The 18,049-nt window shown below is 49.5% G+C and overlaps 2 protein-coding genes across 2 annotated transcripts in view; both read left to right on the top strand.

Moving 5' to 3' along the window:
- LOC131211795 (aryl hydrocarbon receptor nuclear translocator homolog) overlaps positions 1–4,912 on the top strand; it is a 151,855-nt gene extending 146,943 nt beyond the window's left edge. Inside the window, exons 5-13 of the mRNA XM_058205415.1 lie at positions 306–409; positions 2,395–2,611; positions 2,678–2,872; positions 3,046–3,342; positions 3,411–3,561; positions 3,629–3,919; positions 3,995–4,106; positions 4,175–4,313; positions 4,395–4,912. Of these exons, the coding sequence (XP_058061398.1) occupies positions 306–409; positions 2,395–2,611; positions 2,678–2,872; positions 3,046–3,342; positions 3,411–3,561; positions 3,629–3,919; positions 3,995–4,106; positions 4,175–4,313; positions 4,395–4,912 (2,024 nt within the window). The remainder of the gene's footprint in view (positions 1–305; positions 410–2,394; positions 2,612–2,677; positions 2,873–3,045; positions 3,343–3,410; positions 3,562–3,628; positions 3,920–3,994; positions 4,107–4,174; positions 4,314–4,394) is intronic.
- A 3,364-nt stretch (positions 4,913–8,276) lies between these two features.
- On the top strand, positions 8,277–9,383 carry LOC131208713 (TBP-related factor). The gene is made up of 3 exons (XM_058201542.1): positions 8,277–8,455; positions 8,528–8,607; positions 8,679–9,383. Exons 1-3 carry the CDS (start codon positions 8,369–8,371, stop codon positions 9,196–9,198), a joined length of 687 nt encoding a protein of 228 aa, XP_058057525.1. The 5' UTR covers positions 8,277–8,368; the 3' UTR covers positions 9,199–9,383.
- Positions 9,384–18,049: the final 8,666 nt, after the last annotated feature.

Genomic DNA, 18,049 nt, shown 5'->3' with positions numbered 1-18,049 from the left:
TGTTGTGTTAACTCGTTGTTGCGCATTGTTCACGGGTTATGGGCGGCCGTGGGGGGTCCTACGGGTCGGGTAACATCTTTTTCTTGAACCCCGTTCACCTTTCCGATGGTGGCCAAACGACGCTTTTAAGATGGACCCTCGAATGGTAACGATAATGTTGATGTTGTTTACTTTTAATTGCTTCCAGTGGCGCCCAAACGGGATGAGGTCATGCTGTGTTACGTTTTATGTTTCTCCTCTCTAATCGCTGCCCGCACAGAAAACGCAGTACTAACGTTCTAAACCTTCTACTCTCGTCCACACAGGAACCGGCAATACCAACACGGATGGGTCGTACAAACCATCGTTTCTAACCGATCAGGAGCTGAAGCACCTGATACTGGAAGCCGCAGATGGATTTCTGTTTGTGGTAAGTAGCCCGAAAGCCGTGAGGACATCCGCCTTCCGAGCGTTTGTCGAAATAAATTACGTTCGATATCGACGATTGGACAGCAGTTTTGGCCACCTCCCGAGGTGGCCACTTCCGGTCTCGGACACCGCCGGAACACTGCTGCCCGGGGATTGGGCGAGTATGCAAAGGGCGGCCCAGCCGGACAGAGGACCAACGAAGGAACGGTCGTCGCAGGGATAAATACGAAATAAATTATTACATTATGTTAATTAGTGTACTTTCTTTCTCGTCGTGCGACGTCCGCCGCCCTCGCGCCGTTTTTTGCCCGGTCCGACATTCCGCATGCTCCATTCTATGTCGCGCCAGAAAGCCGTGATCGTGGACAAAACAGAGGGCTCGGGTGTGGATGCAGCGAATTCGCCTGCAGACCTCTTTTGGGCCAATGTGTTGGGAGTTTCTAAGCCGCAGCTACGGGGCGGCCAATCGGGGGCCCTCGATCTCTCCGCGCTCGGCTCGGTCTCGGTCTCGACGGGAGTGAAAGATGGGGCGGCCTGAGGGAACCTATTTTTATGCTGACAGTGCGAATCGCATACTAATTACAATCCACCGTCGTCGTCGTCGTCGTCGTTATGCACCGGGACTTCGGAACGGGTTGCCGGTGGCGCAAAGTCCAAGGGCTCATTTGGGTTCTCGCCGAGCGAGAAATGGGTTGGGAACTGACCGCAGTCCGCACCCGCGCGTCCACCGTCCCGGTCGCTGTCCTCGTTTATTTATTCAATTTTTCTGCTTCCATTTGCGTTGCACACAAAAGCGGACAATGCGCAGGCGACCGAGAACTGCAGCTTCCGAGCGAGTGAGGGACACCACCACCGCCTTCGTGAGGAAATTTATTCAACTTCAACTGGCCAACAACAACCACCCACACGAGGGCCCCCTGCGCTGCTCTCTAATGGCCATCTTGTCGTTCGTCGGACACTTTAAATCCGTCCAGAAACCAGACCGATTGGAAGGATCTATTTTGTAATCAACTTTAAAACAACGAAGAAGTAATTTAAAGGCTCTGCTCCTAATTTCGACCCCTAACACCGCGGGTCGCGTCGCGGGTCCTTTTGCGACTCATTAACATTCGCTTCCAGGCGGCCCCCGCCCGGAGAATAAATATTGGAAATTAAAATTCATCCAAAACTCATCAAACTGACCTCTCCGAAACGCGCGCGCGCACCCCCAAGATGGCCAGGAATGCTGCTGGCCTCTGCGTCCGCGCCCCTCGGAGGTGTGAAGTGGAATGTAAATTCACGATTAATACACAGACACACACACATATCTGGGGAGGATAATTTATTTCGTCGGTCGTCCAAGCCACGAGGGACCGTTTAAAGGAAGTTCGATTGCTCCGGTTGCGCCTCTCTCCCGCCTTGCGTCCTGCGGCTGGTGCAGCTGACACATTCTTTAGGGCACTTTTCGACCGAAGATGTCCCGCGTGAAGAAGCATCGCAAGACGCAGCACCAACGGGGACATCGGGAGCATTATTTATCGTCAATTAGAATGCAGCTCTGCGGACGGACGGACGGGCCCGAAATTACTCATTAGGCATTTTTCACTTCCGAAGGACCGGGGGACGGGTGCCCAGGGAAAAAGGCAAAGTACGCCGCCCCGTGGGCGTGTAAAGTCGGTGGCTCGGAATTGATAATTTCGCCACGCACGCCACCGCGCCATTGATTAATGTATTATTTATTCGCGGCTTATCCTTCGCGAGCCCCACGGCACGGGCAAATGAGCGGTCCGGAGAAACGCCGGTGACCGAAGTTTAAATTCCCCGGAGGGATGCGGCCTCGGCCTCGATGCGAGGCCAGCTTGCGATCTTAATTACTTCATTTTGTTTCGGCCGGTAGCCGAGTGGTTGGTGAATTTTTCGATTATCATTAATTAATGCCGGCCGCACAATTAAGGTCCTTGGTTAAAAGCTCTGTCTCTCTCTCTCTCTCTCTCGTTCTCTCTGAAGGCGGGCTGTGATACGGGACGCATCATCTACGTGTCCGACTCGGTGACACCGGTGCTGAATTACTCCCAGAACGAATGGTACAGCGGGAGCCTGTTCGACCACATCCACCCGGACGACATCGAGAAGGTGCGCGAACAGCTGTCCACCCAGGAGCCGGCCAACAGCGGGCGGATACTGGACCTTAAGACCGGCACAGTCAAAAAGGAAGGCCATCAATGTGAGTATCGCTAGCTTCCGCCATCCTAACCTAACCTAATCTGGCTAATTTGTCTTCTATTTCTAGCGTCGATGAGATTATGTATGGGCTCGAGACGGGGGTTCATCTGCCGGATGCGTATCGGCCCGCTGACGCCGGAGTCGATGGCGCTCGGGCACCTGAATCGGTTGCGACGGAAAAACTCACTCGGACCCTCGATCGACGGCCACAGTTACGCGGTGATGCACTGTACGGGCTACATCAAGAACTGGCCACCGACCGGTAAGTGCTGGATGCCGGGGTAGTGTCGTCGCGCGGGGGCAGTAGGAGCCAATTCAATGTAGAAGTAGACCGTATGACCGTGTGTAGATGTGTGTGTGTCCGTAGACGGTGTCAACATTACAAAATTGGAACTGCTCCCGGAGCCCTTTTATTTATGATCGGCCGCAATTTAGATATGTTTCCAGGGGTCACGATCGACCGGGGGCAGGACGACGAGCTGCACAACACGCACTGCTGCCTGGTGGCGATCGCCCGGCTGCAGATCACCTCCTCGACCACGGCGAACGATCTGAACTCGAACAACCCGAACGAGTTCATCTCGCGCCACGCGATGTGCGGCAAGTTTACGTTCGTCGATCAGCGCGTGATCGGCGTGCTCGGGTACCAGCCGGTCGATCTGCTCAACAAGAGCTGCTACGACTTCTTCCACCCGGACGACATTGCTCACATGAAGGAGAACTTCGATCAAGGTGGGTTCTCACTGCACAAACTCACTAACGCACCACACTCACCGTGTTTCGCTTTCTCCGTCCCGCAGTCGTGAAGCAGAAGGGTCAGATGTTTTCCGTGATGTACCGGTTCCGGGCGAAGAACAAGGAGTGGGTGTGGATGAGAACGCAGGCGTACGCCTTCCTCAACCCGTACACCGACGACATCGAGTACGTCGTGTGTACGAACAGTTCGGCAAAGTAAGTGATCGCATGATGGCGGGCACAGGACCGATCACTAATCGATGGCTTTCTCCACCCAAAACAGGGCGCTCCACTCGGCGCACGACACGGTGACGGCAGCGGACCAGAATGACACACCCGTCGCGTATCCGGCGCCCGGCCTGGACTACACGCTGCCGGGCCGAAGGGAACCGTCCGGTGGCGGGGCCACGAGCAATATCTACAATCCTCACAATCTGATTTCACACTTGCCATCGCAACCGCAGTCGGCCGGCCAGGGGGCGACGGCGGCCGCCGCTAGCAGTATTCAACGTCCGGACAGCGCCCACAACGCCACCGTGCAATATAGCTACAATCCTACACCATCGCCAATACAGTGAGTACCGTTGTCCGGCCACCAGCCCCAACATCCGTTTCAACTCTCTCTCTATCCCTCTATCTCTCTGCGCAGGTACGGTTCGCCGGGAACGCCAAGTGGCGGAGCGGCCGGTGCGTTAGGGCACCTTCCGAAAGCTAACAATACCTCGCCAACGCCCGCAGCAACCGCGTGGACCTTGCGGCAGGTACGTTTGGTGTGATCGCGAACCCGCCTGACCCAATCTAACGTCCGTCTCGATCTCTCTCTCTGCAGCCACAACCCGTCACCGAAGGTTACCAGTACAGTGAACTAAGTCCGAACCGATCGCCGACCGGTCCCACGTATACTCAGCTAAACGCGTCCGGCTCACGCCAGACGTCCACCTTCACTCCATCATCGCAAGCCGGACCTGGTACGCTTTCAGGCGAGCTTAGCTTGACCACACCATTTTAACACACGGTCCCTTGGTTCGTGTCTCTCTCTCTCTCCGTAGGTATCTGGAGCGGTTGGCAATCGCAACACCACGGAACGGGTCCGGAACCGATGCAAACCGGCGGTAACGGTGGGACGACCAATGGTCCCGGGGCTCCCCACACGGCCGTTGGTCACGGTAGCCTGACGCAGGAAATGTCCACCGACCATGCACAGCACCTGCAGCAGCAACATCCGGCCCTTCACGGGACCGCCGGCCAGAGTGGCGGTGGTGCTGGTGGCGGTGGTGGTGGCGGTGGTGGCGGTGCAGGAGGCGGAGCTGGGGGAGGTGGGCCGCACCATGTGACCGCGCACCCGCAGCACCCGCACGCACACCATCCGGTTCAGCATCCGCACCATCCGCATCATCACCCGCATCACCATCACGCGGGCCAGATCCACCCGGGCCACCATCCGGTGGTTGGGCAGCATCCGGGCCAGGGGCACGAGCTAACGGACATGCTGCAGATGCTCGACCAGAGTGGGACCACCTCGTTCGAGGATCTTAACATCCACATGTTCAACACGCCGTTCGAATGAAACTTACTGTACTACGGCGGTTACAACAACTATGGCCCCGCAACGACCGGCACCGGCGGACCGGCGGCTACGAGCGAACTGTTTGGCCCCGGGACGGTGTACTCTTCTTCTTCCACTCTGCTCCCCACACCATCTTCCTCTTCATCATCCGCAACGGGGACGACCAACCAGAACGGCGGCGGCGGTGGTAGTGGCAGCAACAGCAGCAACACTTCTAGCGCCCCGGCCTCCGTAATGGCTGCGGCGGCCGCGGCAACGGCCGCTGCCGCCGCCGCCGCCGCCGCCGCCGCTGCTGCCGCCATCTCCAACCACAGCAGCGGATCGTCCTTCTCCTCTATCCTACCACCGACTACGACGACGGGTGCCGGAGGCTTCGTTAGTGACACGATGATAGCCCTCGGTGCCGACGGTGGCACAGGAGTGGCCGGTTACGGCATGATGGTGGTTCAGGAGCACATGTAAATACGTGCTAGAATGGGCGCCGGGGCTTGCAGTTTGAGCTTTGTTTCATTATTTACTGTTAATTTATTGTCACCAACACCAGGCTGGAAGAGTAATTATGCTAGTGCCACAATACAGACACACGGTGCCCGTCCTCGGTTCCTCTATCAATGGTTTCACACTTTCGAAGAAAGCTTTTCAAAAGACCCACGCTAAACACCCGTAACTCTATTCATCTATCTTGAGCCAAGGGCAAGGCCACAACATGGCCGAACCTCAAGCTTGGCAGGGGACGCTGGAAACTAATTTTAGTTAAATTGTGAACAGGATCACAGAAAAATGAGTGAGAGAACTTAGGTTGGAGGACGCTAAGGGAATCGAGAACTAGCGCGCAATCAAAGTGGGGCTCGGCATCAAGTGTCTGCTCCGATCACGACCATAGAGAGTGCCACTTCACTCGCACATCACTCCATCAAAGCTTTTAAGTTGACGACACAGAGACGAAGGAAACGGAGAGAAAGTAAGCACGCCGCCGAGAAGAGTATTTGAAAGTGAGGGACAACAAGCTCTAAGTATAATTTAAATAATCTTTTGAACAGTAATTTAAACTAGAAGTAAGTAAATTTACGGAAACCGAGCGGAGAATATATCAATCACGAGTCCGTGGTGGCGAGAGAGCGAGCACAAACCAGAAGATGTAAATAGGAAAAGCAAAAAAACAACAAACAATCCGCAAACGTTCCAATTCTTCGCTCTCCCCGCGCCGGGTGGATTCTGGTTTTGTCCACGGGTTGTGTGGCGCGTTTTACTCGTTTTGTTTTTCACGCGCAGAGACAGAAATTTAGTTAATTTTGATCCGGAAGGCAGCCCTCTGGATTGAAGACTTTCTTCCGGAACCGTATCTGGCTTCACATACAACACATCACATGTATTTGTTTGAGCCTCTGTACTGATCAATTCTTCCCGCCAGAAACAATAGAGTCTTCGAAGTGTTCCAAAAATTCCCAATCACGGACGGCTGTGGAGCCTTAGCTACCGCCAGTGAGTGGTGTATCCTTCCCGCAGTTTGCTACGATGGTTTTGTTCCTGTCATTTCAGTCATCCATTTTGTCACGTCTCCGATTTGGATTTCGTTCTACCACAAACCGCGTATCGCGCTAAACGTGAAACATCACAATCAAGTTAGGTAAAAAGCGAAAGCGATCTGTGAGCTGGAAAAGGGGTCCTATTTTCCCGCTCATGAAGCACTATACATACGCTGCACCGAGATAAATTCGTCCAAATCTATCACACGCCAAGAGTGTCCCCCTAACGAGCGCGGGACGAGTCCTCTTATCGTCCGCGCCATCGGGCCCGAATCGAGCAACGTTCCCGACGATGAAGTGCTTCAGTGCTTTGCGCGCAGATGTTTGTATAATATGCACCGCTTTTTTAACTCCAATGCCCACTTAATACACACAGCGGATCAAGCATCACTAAAACCGCGCGGGGCCCCACGATGACCGATCATCGTGTGGCCAACGGGTTTGGGCACGATAATATTAACCAGAACCCAGAGCAGAACGCGTTATATATCGAACACGAAAACGAAAAAAGGATGACCGATGTTAGCTTCTTTTGCTGTTTTGTATAAAGCTGATAAATATTTAAAAGAAAAGCGAATCCGGAGTGTGGAGGGCCGGACCTCTTTTTGTGCTAGTAATGTTGTAGGCAAAGCAAAGATTTGGGAGATTAAACGTGCAGCGCAGGGTTTAGTGGCAAAGATCAGTAGACGAATGGTAGTAATAGGAAATAGGGGAGGGAAATCGAATGGTGGACGACGCGCACGCAAACATATTGCCGAGGACTCCGGCACGCCGGAAGCAGAGGCGTGAATATAAATATATGAAAATTATATATAAATATAGATATAAACGCATAAAAACACACAACACACGAGAGTGTAGTCCTTTTTTAAGTAAACTAATGGCGCGCGCGCACTCTGCCTGATGGAGGCGATGTCCGCGGCGAACCGACGGAGTGAAGTGGAGTCGAAAATGCTTGCTGAAAACAAAAATCATTCGAAAAGGGAAGGGAAGAAAAGGCCGCCGATTGGTTGGAAATCGAGGTTCGGTGGAAATAGGCGATAGAAACTACTAATTGAAGGAAGAAAATCAAGTTTAATATAATAAAAGAAAACTATAAAAAGACGTCTGTGACCTGCATAGTGTTTTTCATCGAAAGAAACGGCCGAACAGTGTCCCTGCGATCCCTTTGGAGCGGTTGCTGAAATGTCCTTTCTCGACATGTTTATATAATTCTCTCGCGATTGGAATCATCAGATTCATTATCATTGGGATTATCAGATATCATTGGGATCAGAATAAATTGAATATTACCAGTCTACCTTTACCCTTTGCCATTATGTTATTCCTGTAAATGCCTTGCTTCTAAGCTTAATTAAAATAGGGGTGAAAATTAATTAAGGAGCTCTTCAAACGTTAAATTTCAACCCAAAACGAAAACGATAATCCGTAATAATGTACGAAAATCACAAACAACGATGGATAAAGTGGCAAAATGGCATTTGAATGTTGAATATTTGTCGTTAAGAATTGAAAATTTCGATGTTTCAGGCATCGTACAAAAAACATCGCCGTTTCGATGTTTTGTTGTTTCCTTTCCAAGGCTAGGTTCACGCACATTCGATACCAATCGCTATTATTAACAAAAACGTATAGTTTTGTAGAAGTAAGGAAACTACGCTACGCAACGTTTTAAAAGCATTTATTTTACATTATTACTCTTTATGCGATAAAAGATTTTTTTCTATTTGTTCAATGTTGAAAATTTTTATTTGCGCCTCTCGTATATAGGATTCCTACATGGATGTTGACGTTTCACAGATGCACTGAAGTTTGTTTACAATCGTAGAAACAAACTTGGCAAGGATACACGAAACCGCTTCCAACTTGCCACGCATTCGACCGGTACCGGGACCTGGCGTTTACCGGACACCCACAGGAAGCACCGAGAATGGATAAAACTACGCCAGAATCCCCGTTGAAGATGCTGCTGAACGCCACATCCCGGCCGTCGGCAGCCACTATGCAATTGGCAAAGGTGAGTCGGGTCACGGCTGGACGAATTGTGCCACGGAAGTTGAACGGCATTCGGCGTTTTTGTTTCTTTTAGCAACCACCACAAGCCAGCATACTTTTACAGGTCCCCGTTCCGACGGGACCACAGGAAGCAATCAATTCCGTGCAAGTGAGGTAACGTTACGGGGCACCGATTTGGCTTCTTTGGGCTGTTTTGTCACGATCCGCTTCGGATTACTCCACAGGAACTGTGTGGCAACGGTGAGCGTTGGCTGTGAACTGAACCTTAAAACGATCAACTTCCGTACGCGCAACTCCGAGTACAACCCGTCGCGATTTCACGGCGTGGTGATGCGAATACGTGACCCACGCTGCACGGCGCTAGTCTTCCGATCGGGAAAAATCATCTGCACCGGGGCCAAGAACGAGCAGGAAGCCAACCTCGGCCTACGGAAGTTCGTGCGGATTATTCAGAAGCTTGGGTTCAGCGTGAGATTCCTAGACTTTAAGGTACAAAACCTGATCGCCACGGCGGACCTTCGGTTTCCGATACGCTTGGAAAACCTGAACCAAGTACACGGCCAGTTCAGCTCGTACGAGCCGGAACTGTTTCCGGGGCTGATCTACCGGATGGTGAAGCCGCGCGTTGTCATACTGATATTCGTGAATGGAAAGCTGGTTTTTACCGGCGCCAAAAATCAGCGCGAAATCAGTGAGAGCCTCGAGAATATCTATCCCATTTTGCAGAGCTTCCGGAAAAATTAGTTGGCCATTTTGTCGATGTTGTTTCGGGCTCGGTTCCGCCGCGTGTTTGCACTTACGTTTCGCTCAGTCTTAGTTAAATCATATCTTTTATTTTAGCGTTTTTGTGTATTAATTTAACGTGTTTTGCTTCAGCTCTAATTATTTGCCTTAGTACCAGAGGCTTGGCAATATTTTTTTAACTATAAGCATGTTTAAATACAAAAATACGTGAATATTTGTAATAAAATATGTTAAAAAATGTAAGCGAACAGTTTGTGTAGCAATTCAGTATCGCAAGCTTTCCAAGGCAAGCTAAAAGAATAAGGTTATAGAAAGAATATGTTAAAAAATCTCCCCAAAAATGAGAACAAATTTCCAAAAAATCAATTGAGGAATCAATTTCTTATACTCCTTTTTTATCTAAATCTTCTTAAAAACACTTACTAAAGCGAAAGAACATTTCAATTCTTCATCGGACAAGAAACCGTCTCGAAGGCTGCTTACCATCTTATCTTTAGTTTATCATCCGTAGAAAGCAATCGGCACCCGTGTGAGACACGGACGATTCAGCAACAGCGCATTCCACTCCGGGACGGATGGCTCCTTGAAGTCTGAAGTCGTACAGTTGGCTGACGCTATAGTTTTGTCACCGCCGTCGCCATCGGCATACCGCAAGAGACCCGAGCGACTGCGAACGTGTCTGCCGGTCTAGTGCCGGCCGTATGAGCTCATCATGGCTGCGATTTTCGCCATCTTCCGCACCGGATTTCAAACCCCTTCCAGGGCGGACGGAAGCGAAAATGAGAAAGTGAAAACCCGTTCCTCAGTTTTCCCGCGATCGCAGCACAGCCCGAGCCCGAGAGGGACAGAGCAAAGACAGAGCTCGGAGCGAGTCCTTTAGGCTATCGATTTTGGCACGAAAACGTAGAGAAAACAAAAAGGAAGTGCAAATGGGGTGCTTCATTGATCCAAACTACTCCATCGCATGAATTGGTTTCTTCAAATGCACAAATAGTGCCAAAAAATGAGATTAAATTCGTATGCTTACACAAGTGTCGATCCTTGTGTTCCGTTCGGCCGGATTCTCGGGAGTGGGAGGTCGTTGAACGCCGCGTGCCATGTGCCTCGGTAGTTGCATAATGCATTCGGCAGACCGGCACTATGTGCGGACGAAGCACAAATGGGCAGTTTGTTTCGCTTTCTAAGTAAATTGACCGTTTTCGACCGTTTCGACACAGAATATACATCAAACAGTGGCAAAATGTTACGACCCGTAAGTGGGTCAACGTGGTGGTGATGGAGCTACCAGTACTTTGCGTCCACCGGAAAGTCGGTAGCCGGGACAATTACGGCAAAACACGGGTGTGCCAACGTTCAATGATGAAGGGTTCCCTGATTCCGGTCCTTTTGATGGGGTCGTCAAAGTTGGGGAATCGCTTTCCGTAAGCAACGAATGAGTCAGACATAGTTTCCTATAGTTTCCTTGAAGTATCGAAACGAATTAGGAACTACTTATTTTTTCACCATGAGCTATATAAAAAGTATTTGTTGAAAGACCAAATAAAAATAAAATTGTAGACCAATTGATAAATCCTTATGTATTTTACTTATTCGAACCCGTCATGGTTATGAATGATCCGTAGGTCCTTGTGATATGGCCACCCGTGCTGTGTCATGATCGAGCACGCCACTCACGCGTTCGAGCATGCCCCGGGAATAGTTCCATTATCCCGGACCCGTATTTGGTTACTAGCGAGCAACGTGTGCGGGTTAGTCTTCTTACGGCCGAAACAGGATATCTGCCACACAGTTATTGGTCGCCCGAATGCCGGAGGATAAAATCCGCAGCAGGATTATCCATCGCACGATGCGCTAAGACTTATAAAACCATAATAATTGTGCAATTTCGCAGAGCGCCACTAGAGTCGCTTTATTCAATTCGGATTATCGCACGATGCGCTCCGATTACTCGGTATTACTTGCGAATTCTCGCTACTCAAGATATTGCTACATTGGCCGTTCGTAGTTTATAAAGTTTATTGCTGCCGTTCCGTAACTCAGTTCACTTGTGTGAGGGCAACTGAGGAGAGTAGTTGAAGGATCGATAGAATCCCATCGGAAGCTACCGATAATTTATGCCAAAACAGGTCCATGTTGACAACACTTTCCGGGTCCTCCAGGCCTATTTCGCTATCGAGATGCCATGCCATGCTAAGCCGTGCAATGTTCTCCGATGCTCCCATGAAAGCAACACGCTTGTTCCGAAGCACGACATTGACCTGACCGTGGGATGCTTCAGCGAGGCTCAGGCAGGATGCAGGATGTTTGTTGAGGAAGATGATGACACGACATGGACCTCAAGTAAAAATATATTTAATTCATTCATGGTGTAGTTAGAGAAACTTCGGTTCGTTTGGAATAATGTGACCCCAGGGAGATTGCTTCCATCGGCACATAGTATTAGGAGATCATCCCTTCTAAAGCTATTATATTGATTATTCAATAGGAATATAGTAAACCGAATATTTTTGAATGATAATAACGATCATCCATAAGAAGGATTTGTTTTCCCATTTGTCTGCTACTTTGGGAAAGTTTCAGCTAATCCTTACCCTAATGAAGTACTGCTGGTGATGCCTCAAAAATGAGCATAATCAATGACCGATCACACGACTGGGAAACTTATTCAAGTAATAAGCTTTAATAGATTAATAAAATGTTTGATCTACAGTAAAGCATTGGTTCGGTTCGATTTCGTTCATTCAACTGCCATCCAAAATGATAACGGAATTCATCAGGCTCAATACACTTTCTGCCGCTGTCGGATGGTTTTTGGAACTCCCGTAAAGATCATTAGCGAAGAGATGCCAACAGCGCAAAAAACAAGAAAAGAATGAAATTCAACGAAGAAACCTTGCGTTGAGAGGCCTGATGTTGTTTATTTATTTAGAATTCCTGCCGGTCCTGACTGTCAGTTCGTAAGATAGGCTAACAAATGGTTTCGCCCTGGCGGAACGGTCCGTCCCGGGCAGGTCCATCGTTGCCCGGTAAGCAGCCCACGCACCAAACCCTGGGCCGGGCCGGAATGTATGCGCATGTGACCGGCCCGCGTTGGTGCTATTTTGCCAGCTGCCAGCGTCGCAGCCGTTGCCACGTGGAGGCGGCCGGTCTCCGTCCCAGGGACCCCAGGATGCCATCGCCTGTTAGGCAAATTGAGTGGGCCACTGAAACCGAAGGCGCGCACGCGTCCCACCGCACCGGTGTGTGATTGTTGCTCGTCGCAAAACACGGTCCGAAATTCAATTTGTGTGGCCCGTGAAGTTCACCCAGAAATCCGGACACCCCCTAGCATCCTAGCGCCCACAGGGGTCAACCCAACGGTGACGGTGGATCTCACGCTCGGGGTTCCGTGGCAGATCAAATCCCACTTTCGCTTATCTAAAGTGAAGTCTTGGCAACCTCCGAGCGTTCATTCCGGGGTCCTGCCGCTGCTGCGTGTTTGCTTCCTTTTTTCACCCTTCTTTTTTTTTTTGGTGGAGCAGTAATTTTGCCCAGTGCCTTGGGGACCTCGCTAACTGGCCGTTTCGTACGGCGAAAATCGAACGACCATCCTATTCGGTTTCGGTTCGACCTTTGACATTTCCAGCACACGGGGCCCGGGATCCCGGGTTTTCCACCGCTCGTGGCACGGACCGGCCAAAGTTGGTTCGTGCTCCGAAGCACCCGACCGACCCACCGAGAGTGAGCGAGAGAGAGAGAGAGAGAGAGAGGAAGAGAGAGAGGGATAGAGAAAGGTATGCTCGGGCAGCATGTTGCTTCTGGGATAATGAAATAACAGTCCACTGGATCGGGCCCCGGTCGGGCCCTCGGTGGAGCATCTTCACCCACAGAACGCTCCGGTGGCCCCCCCCCCCCCCCTGGCCTGCCTGTTGATCTTTGTCTCACCTTCGTCTCGCTGGCAATTTTTATCTTAGATTATCGCTCCCGGTGACGGGTTTCGAGCCAACCGAGGGTATCAAATTTCCACCGATTACACGGCGTTAACGCGGCGATCTTGTGGTCGTTAGCGCGTTAAGCAGGAGCGAACTGCTTCCCAATCATCTTACAAGCAGGGCCAGAGTTCCGGGCGACACCGGTGTTAAGGTGTCCTCTCGGTCCCGGGGACTGTTTCCCGTTAACTCGCTTGCTTCACAAATTAACTTAATTGATGTGACCTTTCACCACGACGGCTCGTCTCGGGGGTCGGTGCAATGGATTTATTTCCATTTTATTGACCGCTGCAGGGTGCAAAACGGGATAAAAAATCCCAATTACACCCAGACCCATATCATAATCACCAAACAGAACCCGACCAACCGCCCTCCGCTAATTGTTTCGCGAACAATGGGACCAGCGTGTGAGCCGCTTTTGTTCGCCGGAAAACCCAGCCACGGGGTTTTTCGAACCGAACACAACAACACGCGCACCCGGTCGGGCGGACGAACTATTGACATATGGCCTTTCGCGCAATTGGCGCTCAGTGCCCGATAGAGAGGCGAGGGCGTGAAAACTCATTTTCCGAATGAATTCCACGAAAGCGGAAAACGATGGCACTCGCACTTTATTAACCGCCTGGCGTCCGAGTGTTTCGGGTGGTTTAGTTTTTCCGCGAATCACCCCGTGCGAGTGGGGGGGACCTCCACCCGGCGTACCCGGGGCTGGTAATGGGCAGGTGGCCTGTGGCCGGTTTGCCGCAGTTAAGCGCTTCGTTTCATTAGCACCAGCATCGAACCCGCCCGGGAAAACACACTTCGGGCGACATTTCCCATTACGGCGACGGGGACACTGCGCGCCTAGTTTGCGTGCCGGAACCGTGCCCACTCGCAGCGGTGCGGTGCGTTTAATGAATTCCCATCAAACTCCGGCCCCCATCCGAATGAGGGCATTCCGGAACACAGCACGCCGGTTGACCTCGTCCTCGCATGTGAGGGGGATTTCCGATGACTGCACGGACATTTCCCCGAATCTTGCCACCGGCAGGGGCAGCGGGAGCGCCGGTGGCGCCGGTACGATTATTACTCGCGCTGCTTGACGCATCGATGCCAGCCGCACCATCAACTGGCGTCTAATGGATTCCACTGATTATGTTTCGATTACGATTCGCATAATTTTCGTACCGCCCCGGAACCCTCAGGGGGCCGTCTGGGGGTCCACCGAGCCTTGTCTAGTGTTGTTTGCAAGAAATTTGATCAGACGCGAAACCAACCAATATTCAACCCTCGGTTTGGGGTTTCGGTTTTGAGAATGCCTTCGGGAAATTTGAATTATATTTTGCGGAATGAAACAATGTTCCTGAGCATTACTGAGAAAATCTCCATCACAATTCGGATGCCGATCAGCAGGAACGGAGTGAAGGGCAATCCGATCCGAGCACATAGGACCACGGAAGGACAAGGCTGAAGCTGCTGAGGGCTTTCAAAGTCAGACACTCAGCGATTGGCCCGTAGGCCTCCAGAACCTCTTTCCTGGAGTCCTGGAGCGAGAATATCAGAACCCGGAAAAACAATGTAGGTAGAGTCTAATATTTGCCAAAACCGGTTATAGAATGCCCTACCAAATTTAACTTTTTGTTACTTATTAGCCTAGACCTAGCCACAATCGGTGCCTAAAGTATTTACAGTTCCTAGCATGGCATTTCCCATTATAATGCCGGGATTTCTCATTTTTCCGAGGCTTCTACTGTATTGTGTTAGGGAGCTAAGTTTAAGATTGATTCAGAGAACTTGTTCTGAATAAGCTAAAGTTTTTACTATGTGATAAGGGATATATTCCATTTTTGGACAGTATTTTAAACATTTTTGAGCAACTTTGCATGAATTCTTCATTATAACATCAGTTTCAACAGGAAAAACGCTGATAATAAAAGTGATTTGCACAGTTCGACTTCATGGCAGCAAATAATACTTAAAGATAAGAAGTACTTCCCCCAAAAACCTGTTCTACTGAGGCCAAAAAATAATAGGAATTTGTTTACAACTCAAATTTTTTTATTTATCATTCTAAATAAAATTAATCCTCCTCAAGTAGTAGTAAGTAGTAGAAGCAAATTCAACACCGTGTCCTCGGAGTGGCCTCTTGAGTCGGCCACAGGCACAATTTAATACGAAAATGCGAAACATTCATCAGTATTTTGACGCATAACTTGACACAGATGTTGGTGACAGTGATGAATACTTGGAAATAAAAATGTTTGTCCCTATCAGAATCACAGACAAGTTGAAAATCAAATTCTCCTTACTTTTAGCCCACAATATTATTTGAAGTGTGATATGTGGATTTCGGCTAAAGCGAGCAAGATCCTCAAATAGTATACAATACATTTTGCTACGCTACCTTTTTTCTAACCACAAAATGGGACCAGGAAATGGCGGCAGCAATTGTGGCCGCCCATGGTTAGCGATTGAGTGAATATTGGTTTTCATCGTTAAGCGTTCCACCCCGGGTCCCCCCAAAAGGCGAACGTTGAAGAAACGCGACCATTTCCGGCCTGTTTCCAAGGCGAAAGGAAGCACAAGCACTCTGCTGCTGGCCAAGGCGAGCAGCTCGAGCATGCCAAATGCGCCGCCACGCAAGATAACATCTCACTGTCACGTACAATCGACATGGCGGGCTGGTGAAGTTGATTGAAATATTACTTCTGCGAGCGTGGCTGACCCGTGGCCCGCACACGGAAAGGGACACCCGGCACCCGGGGACCGAGGTCGCAGCGCCAGAACCTACGAACGTGGAAAGGGTGTAGATGGTGATGGTGAAAAATGATCCTACAAACGAGGGAAGCTGTCGGGTTTAGCGCCAAACCAACCACGTGGCAGGACCGTCAATAAGTGGTGTTTGCGTTGTCTTAGTTCGCCAACGCAACTAGTTGCCGGTGAAACCAAGTTAAACCGCGGGAGTGAAATAAAATATTGTTGAATGCCTTTTCAGTTTATATAATTGATCGTTGCTACTCTGGCATTTATACAAAAGTCTTACCCTTACTCTAGTCTTTTATTCACTCGAATGCTGCGTAAAATTTGAAGCCATTCTTCGGGGCGGTCATAATAAATAAGGCAACCGTCGGCCAAGAAGTCGTAGCAATGGTTTGGCAAAGTTGGAAAACTTTGAATCCCGTGGGTACACCAGACTTGACCGCGCAATTTGACATTGAGTGTCGGGAACATTAGTTGCACGTTCCAGCTAAGAGAATTCAGCAGAAAGGTAGCATTTAATGTCATTCCCATCCATTCGCCCCAGGAATGGATGAGTGAAGCCAATGTTTTAAGCAGATGTGTAAACTTACCCATCCAACGTTAGATATTCGAAGTAGAATTAACGAACTCATTTGGATTTCTTTCAAAAAAATTTCCCGATAAAACAATACAAACCAAATAGAAGTTCCTCTTCCGTATGTATATGATAATATATATATGTATAAGTATATATATATATAGTATTTGTGTTTATTTTATGTACAAAGCAGCTGACCGGAGTGTGGTGGTGACGAGCCGTCGCACTCACTCGATATAAATGTTGTAAATTATCATTAATGCATAGAGAAGATATGTACATTTGTAATGTGTTTATCTGGTTTTCGTTCTCATGATGGTTGGTTTCCATATATTCTTATGTCGTTATCTGTTTACCCTTCTGTAGTGGAGTTGCGTAAAAGTGCTGGGATACTGTTAGGTGGCATTATTATTAGCATCATTCTCATCTTGTGACCTCTGATAGTGTTTTGTTAGTTTGTTTGAGAAAGTAGAACCCTTTTTTGCACAATGTTACAGCTACACATTAGGCTACCAATTCGCACGTTTCGTTCATACTCAAGCCATTATCATTACTATCACCAGGCAAAGTTTCATTGTCTATGTCGTTTCGTAGCTCACGAGAATTATCGAACAGATAGTAATTCGGTAGCACAGCATTGGCCTGTGCCCTGTGCCCTGCGATGCCAAGAACCTTAACCTTAGTTTGGTAGTTTTGCCCTCTCGCGGTAGGTGCCTGACTCCAACTCATTTTATTAATACTTAAGTAATTTGTGCAGGTAACAGCATTGTCAAATTTGTTTTAAGTACTTTGCAACTCCTGTCCCTATCATGCTCGATAGTGCCGCCGGTTCCGGGGACATCGACTCTACACTTTCACCGATCCCTGCCGAAACTCATCCTTTCATCCTTCCATTTTTCACACACAGAGCCACGCGAACAAAAGAGGGAGCCCCGGAACTCCGTTTCAGTGTTGGGTCCTATCCCCTTCACAAATTGGATGTTTAGCTTTTGCAAGAGAATATAAAATATAATCAATTTCCATTGATCGATGCAGACCATCCCTTTTGCTGGCGAATAGGTTCGGACACAGCCACCGATCTTACGCCCGTCTCTCGCCTGGCCTTCGCCTGGCGCATTCTGTCGAAAAGTTGGCACTACTTCAAAAGTATTCATTTATGCTGTTCGCCCTCCCCGCGTTTTCGCTTCGTAGCAAATGTAGAAAACTCCTCTTCAGAGATCAATAAGTGCGGGTAGCAAATAAGGAGCGATAAGATAGCACGCTAGACAGAGATAGAGAGGGAGAGCAAAAGTGGGGCCTTTTCCCGTTCACACTCTAGCGCAGTCATTCACAGTGTTGCCGGTTGCACCGACAAATAGGTTGTTTTAAAAACGATTGAATATTTATTGTCAAACTTTGTGTGTCTGTGTGTGTGTCTGAGATCCCGGGGTTCCGGTTCGATTGCTGAACCGGTTCTTGCTTGCTTAGCGCTATCATCTTTAGTACATTACAATCTGCGGCCACCCTAAACTCGAGCCTTTTTTCGATCGCCCGCAGCTTTTTTTCTTTTCCAAAAACTTTTGGAAAT

Source organism: Anopheles bellator, chromosome 2 (genome assembly GCF_943735745.2).
Source record: "Anopheles bellator chromosome 2, idAnoBellAS_SP24_06.2, whole genome shotgun sequence".
NCBI lineage: Eukaryota > Metazoa > Arthropoda > Insecta > Diptera > Culicidae > Anopheles > Anopheles bellator.
The sequence above is the reverse complement of the archived record's forward strand: the minus strand, read 5'-3'. Positions and strand labels throughout refer to the sequence as shown.

Coding starts and splice junctions, on each gene's coding strand:
- LOC131208713 (XM_058201542.1), top strand. CDS start 8,369: ATGGATAAAACTACGCCAGAATCCCCGTTGAAGATGCTGCTGAACGCC. Junction 8,456..8,527: donor CCACTATGCAATTGGCAAAG/GTGAGTCGGGTC, acceptor TGTTTCTTTTAG/CAACCACCACAAGCCAGCAT. Junction 8,608..8,678: donor ATCAATTCCGTGCAAGTGAG/GTAACGTTACGG, acceptor ATTACTCCACAG/GAACTGTGTGGCAACGGTGA.